Consider the following 11209-nt stretch of genomic DNA (forward strand, 5'->3'; position numbering starts at 1 on the left):
TTCTTAACCACTGAGCCACCAGGAAGTCCCATCCTCAAGGTTTTAAAATATTGATTACATGTTAAAATAGTAATATTTTGGATGTAGTGGGTCAAATAAAATACATTAAAGTTTCCCCTCCCCCCCTTAAAAATTATGGCTACTCGTAATTTTGAAATTACACATATGGCTCACATTATATTCCTATTGGATAGTGCTACTCTAAACCACAAGAGAAATCTAACCAACCACCCACCTCCTGGTGTGAAGGTGTGAAGGTGTGACGGGAGAAACTCGGTTACAGAAAAGTCCCTTGCCCCAAACCACAGGGTGAATCAGTGGCTGACCTGCAACAAGGGCCCAGGTCCTCTTGCTTCCAGCAGGCGGCATAGCAAAAAGGTTCAAGAGCCCTAGCTGCATCACTGATTTGCTGCTGTGTGACCTTGGGAAAGTCACTTCACCCCTCTGAGTCAAAAATTTACCCTTTGTAAAATTGGGGATCAAAACGCAAGGAAGGAGCGTTCCGCAGTGCCTGGTGCGCTAGAATCATTCCAATTGACCGTGATCATCTTGCGCCCCCTAGAGCCCGTTCTCTCCACCGCAGCTGCAGGGATTTTTAGAAAACGGAGATGGGCTCCTGCCTCTGCGAGATGTTGCAGGACCAGCCCCGGCTACCACCTGATCTCAACTCTTGCTCTTCTCCCTGCCCACTCTGCCCTGACCAACTTCCTTGCTGTTCCCTGGACTTACCAACTTTATTCCCACCTCTGGGCTTTTGCATCGGCAGTTCCCTCTGCCTGGAAAGCTCTCCCCCAAGATGGCTTTATAATTCACTCCTTTGCTTTATTCAGGTCTCGGCTCAAATGCCACCTCCTCAAAGAGGCCCTGCCCTGACGCCTATGGACACTGGCTCTTGCTATCTCCCTCTCTCTTTATCCTGCTTTATTTTTACTTGTTGCATTAATCACTATCTGACATTTTATTTTTATTGACTTATTGTCTTTCCCCCAGATTGTGAACTTCATGGGGGCAGGGGCTTTTGTCTTTTGCTCACTGCAGTATTCTAGCACTTGGCACATGGGCCACAGATGAGGTGCTCAATAAACGTTTGTCAAATGAATAATTATCCTGATGCTCAATTAACTCACAGAGGAGGCGGGGCCTCTGGTCCCTGCCCTCCAGCCCAATCTAATTAGGAAAAGCGAGCCCCAAAGAGTGTGGATGGCTGAAGGACAGGACCCAGGGGCTGGGGTTTGGGAGAGTCCTAATGTCCCGGGCTGGGCAGGGTGGGAGGAGAGAATCAGGGACACTTCCAGGAGGCCCCTGGAGGTTGTGAGCTGGAAGATGGGAAAGGAAGGCACTCCTGACAGGGAACCAGCCCAGCACAGCTTGGAGGTGGGACTGAGGACACCAAGTCTCCCCAGGGGTCAGGCAGGAAGTTTCTGAGCCTCACACCTGTCTGGACCGGCAGGGAGGCAACCCTGCAACCCAGAGCCCCCCGGGGGGCCAAACTTTAATACGAACAACCAAGTCGGACACCATTTATTGAGCGCTTTATCAAATATTCACAACAGTGCTTCAGTGGGAGGCTTTGATTCCATTCTCAGAGGAGGCAATGGAAGACCAGAGAGGTTAAGTCACTGACCCAGGTTCACCCAGCTCTGCCTCCAGAAATCTGAGGGCTGGGGAGCTCACCCAGCGGCTCCCCACCCATCACACAGAGATTCAGGTGGTGGTGGGCGGGGGGTGAGGGGTAAGGGCTAAATACACTGTCTTGAGGAGCCCCAAGCAGACCTGGGTGTGAGCCCCCAGTTGGGGCTCCAGCGAGGTGACCTCAGGCCAGTTATGAGGCTCAGGCTACAGCCAATGAGATCGTGGTGCAGATGAAATGAGATGATCCAGCGCCTGCCCTGTACACAGCGCTCACACAGAAGCATCACGATTGCTGTACCTGACGTGCCCATCAAGTTACATGGTTTTGCTTATCCCACTACACGCAAACATGAAACATCAGGCACACAGTAGGCGCTCAAGAAGGGTTAGGACTATCTGAGCATGCCCAGAGCCCCACAGAGGTACAGGCAAGCAGCCCCTTAATTCCCACTCGCTCAGGAATGGAAACTTGTTTAGTTCTCTCCTCTCTGAGGCCCAGGGGTCCCCCAGACACCCAGGAGTCCTCCGCAGCCCCAGGAGCGCAGAGCCCCAGGTTCTGCAGGACCACAGGTAAGGGGTTCTGACCCCTTCCCAACCTCACGCCGAAGCCCGGGCTAAGGTAACTCGGGTTCCTTCACAGGGTCATTTACAGGCGGCCCCGCACTCCCACGTCGTCGGATCCCAGGGGAGAACTGGAGTCTCTAGAAGCCGGGGATGGGCTCCGAAGTCGGGGGTCCGGACGGCTGTGGCTCCCGCGGAGACCCGGCGGCCCCTCCTCGTCCAGCCCCCGGCGGCCCTTGCCGATGGCCAGGCGGGGCCGGCCGCGGTTCAGGCCGTCCAGGAGGGCGCAGGCCTGGCACAGCGCGCGGCTGGCCAGCGCCCCGCAGCGGGAGCAGGCGCCGGGGGGCGGGGGCCGCGCGGCCGGGGCCAGCGCCAGGCGCTCGGCCGAGTGCACGAGGTCCAGCACCGCCGACGGCCGCGCCGCCTCCAGCAGCTTGAGCAGGTCGCGCGCGTGGCCGCGGAAGGCCTCGGGCGCGTACACGCACTCCTCGGAGAAGTAGTCCAGGCGGCGGAAGTGCGCGTACAGCACCACCTCCTTCTGCGAGGCCAGCTGCAGCGGGCGGCAGCGCGGCAGGGAGCCCCCCTCGCCCGGAGAGCCCAGGCCCCCGCCCCGCGCCAGCCGGCCCGCGTCGCCCCGCAGGAAGTTCATGAGCACCGTCTCCGCCATGTCGTCGGCGTTGTGTCCTGGGGGAGAGACGCGAGCCGGTGAGGAGGGGGCGCGGGGGCCGGCGGGTCCGCGGGAGAAGACCCCGCGGTACCGTGGGGCGGCCAGGGGGAGGCTGCGGGTGGACCCCGCGAGAAAAGAGAGGGGAACACTCCAGGCTCCCGTGGAGCAACTTGGGGTGCCCTCATTTGCCCCCCTCGTATTGCAAACCAGGCTCTGTGCTCGGTGCCCTTTCAGGTAGTGAGTAAAACTGCTTTACGCTACACATATAATTTCAGTCTTAGTAAAGTGTACTTCAGACTGCACAGACATCAAAATGGCATTTGATGGAGATGCTCAAGTGGGCTGTTGACACAAGTGCCTCTGGGAATGCAGATTATGGTATTTAGAAGGACCAGGGAGAAAGTAAGTGTATATTTACACAACAGTCACCATAAATTTGAAGCTAAATCTCTACTTATTCTGCAACTTGTCATCTTATACTTGAGCCTATAGTAAAACACCGGTCTTACAAGTCGGCCATACTTCCCCTCCTCAGGGCCTTTGCATAAGCTGTTTCCTCTGCTCAGAACCTCTCCCACCCCCTTTTTGTCCTTCACCTAGTTACCCACTCGGCTTCAGGTCTCCGCTCACTCAGGAAACGCCTCCTTAACCCCCCCCCCCGTTTCTCCCTTCACTAGGTCCTCCTGTGTCACTTTCCTTAGTGGCACAGGAAATAATTATAATCAGGTTATAATTACGTATGTGAGAAACGGACAGGAGCAGAGACTGTCTTGTGCATCATCATAACGGCAAACATTTATATGTTGACTGTTTCTCAGTGTCTTGTCTAAGTGCTTCATACGTAATTCCCATAATTCATCTAATTCCCAGTAACTCTAGGACCTAGATAGTATTAATATCCCCATTATATAAAAGAGGAAACCAAGGTTAGGTAGTTTGTTCTAGGCCATATAGCTTGCATCTGGCACACAATAAATGGTCAACAATTATTTGTTTGGTACAAATAATTGGTATTTGGTAATTACCAATTTGGTACAAATTATTTGTTTGGTACAGAGAAAGTGTTATCAGAGAGGAGAAGCGAATAGGGAAAAGGACACAGTTGCGTTCAGACTACAGATGCTTCTGATGGGAGATGCCCCTTCATACCCCTCCTTTTGTGACAAGGGACACAATGAATGTCATAAAAAAAAAAGTGCAGAGAACCACAGCCCTAGCCCCTAGAGAGTACCCTGTCACCGCTCTATTTGCCAGCGTGTGTGTACAAAGCTGATGGCAGTGACTCAAGAGCTTACCATGCCCGTCCTAAGGACACGCACATACTATGAACCTTCAGTGTGCATACACATCCCCTCCTCCCTGTTTAAAGTTCCCAATTAGGATATACGCAGTCTCCTTTACGACCTCTGCGTCATGCGCCTCAGTGGCCTTACAGTGTCCGCCCCTCGCCCGCGCATGCGCCCGTTCCTCCCACCACGCCCCTCTGTGCCGCGCCTGCGCTCACCCGTCACGACGTGCGTGGCTCCCACGCGGCGCGCCCCTTCCTCTAGTGCCCGGCGTCGCAGCACCCCGCAGAAGGTGCAACAGGAGCGGCTGCGGCCGGAGACGGCCGTGCTGCGGGCCACGGCGTCCATCGTCCAGCCCCCGAAGAGCTCTGCGTAGGCCACGACGGTGAGCGGGAGCTCCCAGCGTGCTGCTTGCCGCCGCACGGCCGCCAGCGCCGCGTCCCGGTAGCCGCCGATGCCCTCGTCCACGGCCACGAGGTGCAGCGAGATGCCCAGGCGCGGGGCCAGCTCGCGCAGCACGTGCGCCAGCACAGTGGAGTCCTTGCCGCCCGAGGCGCCCACGGCCACCACGGCGCCGGGCGGCAGCAGGCGGCCCGCGACCACCGTGTGCAGCACCTCGGCCTCGAAGGTGGCGCAGAAGCAGGTGGCGCACAGCGCCTGGCCCGAGCGCGGACGGCGGAGGGCGGCTCGCGCTTTGTGGCAGGAGGCGCACTGCGGGGCGGGCATCGCGGGTTCCTGGCGAGGCGGGAGGGGTCGGCTTCTCCTGGATGGGTGGAGAGGGGAGGCGGGTTACACGTGGATTCCGGATTGCAGGAGTCCTTGCCTACAGAGAGGCTGCTTGCGTAGTGTCTCTGCCAGGATTAGTGAAGGCCGAGTACGCCTTTTCCAGAGTAAGGGAGGGTTATACGTAGACAGTTGACCCTTGAACAACACGGGGGCCAGGGACGCGGCCAAAATCCGCATAACTTTACAGTCGGCCTTCCTGGTTCCGCATCCGCGGATTCAACCAAACTGCGGATGGTGTAGTACTGTATGTATTTATTGAAAAAAAAAATCAGAGTATTAGGGGACCAGCGCAGTTCAACCTCACGTTGTTCAAGGGTCAACTGTATTCTAGTTTAAGGAAGCTAGTGCCTCCAGGAAGGCTTCTTGGATTACACCCATTACACACCAAGAAGAGAAGGAGCTGGTTGGGAGAGGTGGAGGGGAAGGGGAGAGACAGGCAAGTTACACCCAGAATTAGGTCGCATTCTGTTTGGAGGGACGGAGGTGCCTATTAAGGACCGGTTGCACAGTCTCCAGGGAGGCCAGTCCTTTTACAACCCTGATCAGAGGACAGGGTGGTTATCACTGACCTGGGCTTCCAGGGCTGTTCAGAGAGCTTGGGAGGGGTCAGTGATCTAAGAACAGAGGGAGTCAAGGGAACTGCAGCCCTGTTAGGGGAAGGGGGATGAACAGAAAAGACCAACTGGATTTCACTTTGGTGGGGGTGGGATACTGTCTCCAGGCATTGGTCCCGATTGTACCCTCTGAAGGGCAGGGCAGTCATCTCCTCCAGGGAGACACAGAGGCAGCATGGGTCGTACCTCCAAGGAGATCAACTGTGGCGGCTTCTGTTTGGGGGGCGGGGGGGTGCTCCAGGATTGCTGTGGTCTCAGAATCTCCCGAAAGCTTCTGTGGCCTTACCAAGACCTGGATCAGCCCAGCTTTGACTCATTTCTGTCCCCCCCCCCCACCTCATCCCTCCCCACCCAGCCAAAAATTCCAACCCTCTCTCCTTGGACCCACCTGCTTGGGGAACCCATAAAAACCCACCAGACTGAGCCCCTCCTCCCCAAGCCACCATCATCTCCAGGCTGAACTAGTGTAGTAGCCCCTGAGCAGGCCACCCTGTTTCCAGGATTTACCACAATGTGTGGAATCATTTTATGTGACTTGTATGCTTACTGCCTGTAACACCAATTAAGGACCAGTGCAAGCCAGACGTCTGACAGGCATCTCAAAACCTAGACTCCTGATTCCCCTTCCCAAACCTGCTTCTCTCGCGGTAAAGGGCAGCTCCATCCCTCCAGCTACTCAGGGCAGGAGCCTTGTGGTCCAGGACCCAGCCTGCTCTTTCTTCTCATTCTCCCTGTGGGTGACTCCCAACTGCGATGTCAAGTCCCAGCCTTTCCTCCAAGTGCGCCACTGAAGATGCACCTGGGGCATCCTCCTCAGACCTCAAACCCCATATGCCCAACCAGAATGGAGCAAATCCTGTTTGTAGCTTCAAAACGGATCCAGAAGCCCAACACTCCTTAGCATCTCCACAACTGCGACCCTAGTCTGAGCTGAGCCATGTCTCTGACTGCAGGAGGCTCCTCCTTGGTCTCTCTGCCCCACCCTCCCCTCCTCTACACACACAATTCTCCACAAAACAGCCAGTGGGATCCTGCCCAGTGTCTTCTCTGCATTCTCCCATGTATCTCATCTCACTTTCGTAAAAGCTTATGGCTGATGAGGCTCCCTTTGTCTCTGACCTCACATTCCACTCTCCTTCAGCCACTCTGGCCTCTCCTCTCCAACACCCCAGGAAACACCTGCCCAGGAAAGTGTTAGCACTGCTCTTCCCTCTGCCCAAGTACTCTTCCTTGCCACTGGGCCCAGTAAGCAGCCCTCAGGACCCATTGGCCATGACCATTCGGCACATCCGTCACAGCTGAGCAACGCCCCCTTGAAATCTTTCCACCCCCCCCATCCCACCCCCGGCTTTGACGTGATTCTCCCTCGCTCTCCTGGTCTGCTTCCTGCTCAGCCTCCAGTCTCTTTTGGAGAGCCCTCTTTATGGTTCTCAGGTCCTGCCCAGCTCATTTTCCTTGTGGGTGACTCTGAATAATGACGTCCATCGGGCTGGTCCTCCAAATGCCCCACTGAGGATCCCCGTTGGTCCTCTGGGATCCTAGGCGCCCAAACTGACCAGTCACCCTGCTCCCCACAGGGAGAAACCTGTTCTTGCCCAGCTGTTCCCTGTCTCCTGAGAGGACTGCCACTTCCTTCCAGCTCCTCCCCAGGACAAGACATAAAGTCACCCTGGACTCATCTCTCTTCTCCCCCTAAATCTATGGTCACTCGGTCCTAGGGGTCTACCTCCTGAGTGAGGAAGACCCTGGCAGGCGATGAGTCTGTGCAGATTGTCAGAGGCTCATAAGTCATGATAGAGGTTTTTTGTTTTTGTTTTTTTTTTGCAGTACGCGGGCCTCTCACTGTTGTGGCCTCTCCCATTGTGGAGCACAGGCTCCGGATGCGCAGGCTCAGCGGCCATGGCTCACGGGCCTAGCTGCTCCGCGGCATGTGGGATGTTCCCGGACCGGGGCACGAACCCGTATCCCCTTCATCGGCAGGCGGATTCTCAACCACTGCGCCACCAGGGAAGCCCCATGATAGAGTTTTAATTTTATTCAGAGAGAGATGGGAGCCATGGGAGGGTTTTGCGCGAAGAAGGGATACGATCTGACTTAGGTTTTAAAAGTTTCCCTTTGGCTGCCGTGTGGGGAACAGGCCGTGGCAGACAGGATCAGCGGCAGTGAGGCCAGGGAAGAGGCTATGGCAATAGTCAGTGAGATGATGGTGGCCTGGACTGGGGTGCTGGCAGTGGAAATGACAAGAAAAGGTGGGATTTTGTATCTATTTTGAAGGTAGGGTCCACGGGACTTTGCACAGGAGTTGGATTGGGGTGGAGGGTGCGGCCATGAGGAAAGAGGAAAGAAGCATGACTTGGAGGTTTGGGCCTGAGCACCTGGGAGGATGATGGGACCACTTAGAGGGGACGCTGACCAGAATTCCACTTGGACATGTCAGATTTGAAGTGTCTGTTAAGCATCTTCCCCTCGAAGACTTTATAGACCCCAGGCTGGGTCAGGCGCCTCCTCTGGGCTCGCAGAGCCCCATGTATGCCCCCATCCCAACCGGATCATGGCGGTATCCTTCATGGTGATAGGCCTGTCTCCCCCGTTGTACTGTGAGCTCACTAAAGGCAGGGACAGGGTCTGCTTCGGCCACCACTGACTTCCCCTGCCTCGCACGGGATTTGGCACAGGGTCGGTGCTCAGGAAAGATCTGTAGGCTGAGGGAATAATAAATGCGCCCGGAAGACGAGACCCAGACCCCCAGGGATGCCTCCGAATCGCAGCCTTGTCGGAAGGACGGCAGAGTAGGGACCTCCCGGACGTACCCAGTTGGAGGCGGGGGCAGGGAAATGGTCGAATTGCAACCTGGGGGAGGGGATGGGCGAGCAAGAGGCCGGACCGCAGTGCCCAAAGTGGGGATCCCGGTCAGAAGGCCTCTGGGATACAAGCGTTGGGAAATCAAAGGCGAGTGTCATCACCCCCAGAGAGACCCTCAACCCTCACACGGCACCGCAACAAAGAGCGCGCGCTCACGAGCCGACCAGCTGGTGAGGAAATACCTGAGTAGAACGCGGTGCTGGACGGTCCAAACTGCCGAACACGCGAAACTCCGGCACGGAAGTGGCTCCAGAGACTACGACTACCACAAGGCCTTGGGGGCTGTCTTGCCTACGACTCCCAGAACCCCATGCAACAGCTCCACCCGAAGCACCTGTGGTTACTGGGCCCTCGGCCTTCACCTCCCAGCAGTCCCTGCGGCCCGTTGTTTCGCTCTGCCTACCACTCCCAAAATGCACTGCCCTGTTTCCTTCTGCGCCTGCGCACGGGCCAGGGAGGTGGGGCGTGTACTGTTCGCTGTGGTAGTAATCTGTTACCATGCAGGAGGCTTAAAAGGCGAAATGGCTGTATTCGGATTATCTGCTTTTGTGGGATTATTATAGGCTTTTAGAAGGATTATAGAGCATATTATTTTCACCCTTTGAGGTGGGGCTGCGGGTGGGAATTGAAGGTGGGAGTGCGGGGTTTGGTCGTGGGTGTAAACGGAGACAGCGCATGCGCAGCGCAGAGAGCCTGAGGGTGGGGGTTCGGAATGGATCTAGGCATGGCCTGCAGGGGTGGTAATGGTGCGTGTGGACGTGTAGGGTGGGGAGAGGGAGCAGTGTGTGTGTAAGCTGAGGTCTCTGCGCGTGCGTCAGCCCTAGAGCCTCTGACTTCTGAGACTGAGGATTCCAAAGACTCAGATCCCTGAAACTCACTAGTCCCTAGGCTAAGTGTCATAGAGAGTCGGAGTTCCTGTGACCCAGAGACCCAGACCCCTGAGACTTCAAGCAGCCGAGAGAATCAGGACTCCAGAGACAACTCTCCCCAACCAAAGCCCAGAGACCTGGAGACTTCACCCCCCAGGCCCTCGAAACTGAAATCTGGGGGCCAAAGAAGACCAAAGATTCAGATCTCTTAGACGCAGAAGACCAGAGATCCTGGGCCTCAGAAACTGAGACCCAGGGTCCCCAAACCAGATCCCCCCAAAACTAGTGCTCAAAGGTCCTCACGATGAAGGGACCAGAGCCTCAGGGATCCCAAGACAGAGGTGCACAGCCCCAGGGTGTGCGGGTCTGTGGTGAGTGATGTCACGAGTGACTTGACAGGCACTGTGGAGGCCATGTTTTCCTCATGACAGGGGAGCCATGATGCCTTAGTTTAAGATGAGATGGCCTCCATGAAGTCACCATCAAGGGCCAGTTCTTGTCATCACTAGCTCGTTGGTTCATTTGTTGAATGGACATTTCCTGAGGTCTCCTTGTGCCAGGCTGGCCCTGTGCTAGGTTCTGGTGACACAAGCAAAGTCACAGTCCTCTGAGCCCTCTGCCTGGTGGGGGTGAGAGAGACATAGTTAATACAGGTGACAAAGCTTGACGTGGGTGTTAGGAACTCTGGAAGCTGAGCCTCAATCACTGCTAGCCAGGGCATCGGGGGAAAATTCAAGCAGAAGTTATTAGACAGTGTGCTTAGCACTTTCCATGCACTGTCTGTTTGCTCATCTGTAGAATGGGGATGATAATAGCAATACCTGCCTTAAAGGGCTTATGTGAAGTCAAATTGAATTAACAACACCTACAAAGAGTGGTTTGTGCTCTAGAAAGTTTATTCCAGTTGCCAAATTAGAAAGAACTGGTAAAATGAATCTCCAGAGGTGGTGAATTTAAAGCATTTTGGGGCACTTCCCTTGGAGGTCCAGAGGCTAAGACTCTGCGCTTCCACTGCAGGAGGCACAGGTTCGATCCCTAGTCAGGGGACTGAGATCCCACATGCTGCATGGCACAGCCAAAAAAAGAAAAAAGAAAAGAAAAGCACTTTCCCTCAAGATAAAGTGGAAGCAAAATAAATGCCCAACCTCATTTGAAAGTTTTATCAAATATAGCACATTTCCTCTTTTTTAAAAAAACAGGGGACTTCCCTGGTGGTGCAGTGGTTAAGACTTTGCGCTCCCAATGCAGGGGGCCGGGGTTTGATCCCTGGTCAGAGAACTAGATCCCACATGCGTACCTCAAATAAGAGTTCGCATGCCACAACTAAGGAGCCTGCCTGCCACATCTAAGACCTGGTGCAACTAAATAAATAAATATTTTTTTAAAGTGAGAATTGAATTTAGAAGACTAGGTAATTGCCCAGAAAAATAAAATAGAACAACATAAAATCATACTTCCAATAGGACATATAATAGAGAAAATGAATGCCCAGAAAAAAAAGAAGGAAGTCTACCAAGGTGGTAATCAAATGTCGTTGGCTCTGGGAAGCTGGACCTGGTGTTGATGATGTTATAGACCATACCGTGACTCCATTTAACCTCATGTGTGGGATGGTGCTTTGCATAGAGTAGGTGTTCAATCAACATTCAAGAATGAGGGAAAGTCAGCTGGCCCCTCCAAAACCTAGATCTAAACATTCTATTTAATAAGTACAAATCATACCTAGTAAGGTCTTATGAGAAAACGTATTTTAACATTTTTCCTGAAATATAATAGTCAGTTAATGAGGATTATGAATACTTCTCACTGTTATTATAATTACTTGCTGAAACTGACGGTCTCTCCCCGATGAGTTCCTATCATTTCATTTCTCAATCTCTCTACATAAGGCCCAATACTCTCCTGTAATCCTTCTCTCTCTGGTCCCCATTA

The 11209-nt window shown here is 54.4% G+C and overlaps 1 protein-coding gene across 1 annotated transcript; it reads right to left on the reverse strand.

Moving 5' to 3' along the window:
* Positions 1 to 1504: 1504 nt before the first annotated feature.
* CTU1 (cytosolic thiouridylase subunit 1) lies at positions 1505 to 8677 on the reverse strand. The gene is made up of 3 exons (XM_082607139.1): positions 8591 to 8677; positions 4365 to 4909; positions 1505 to 2877 (listed from the first exon to the last, which is right to left on the reverse strand). The coding sequence occupies exons 2-3, from the start codon at positions 4870 to 4872 to the stop codon at positions 2279 to 2281; spliced, it is 1107 nt and encodes a 368-aa protein (XP_082463265.1). The 5' UTR covers positions 4873 to 4909; positions 8591 to 8677; the 3' UTR covers positions 1505 to 2278.
* Between the last annotated feature and the right edge of the window lie 2532 nt (positions 8678 to 11209).

The sequence above is a fragment of the Mesoplodon mirus genome (assembly GCF_964341445.2).
Source record: "Mesoplodon mirus genome assembly, chromosome: 19".
NCBI lineage: Eukaryota > Metazoa > Chordata > Mammalia > Artiodactyla > Ziphiidae > Mesoplodon > Mesoplodon mirus.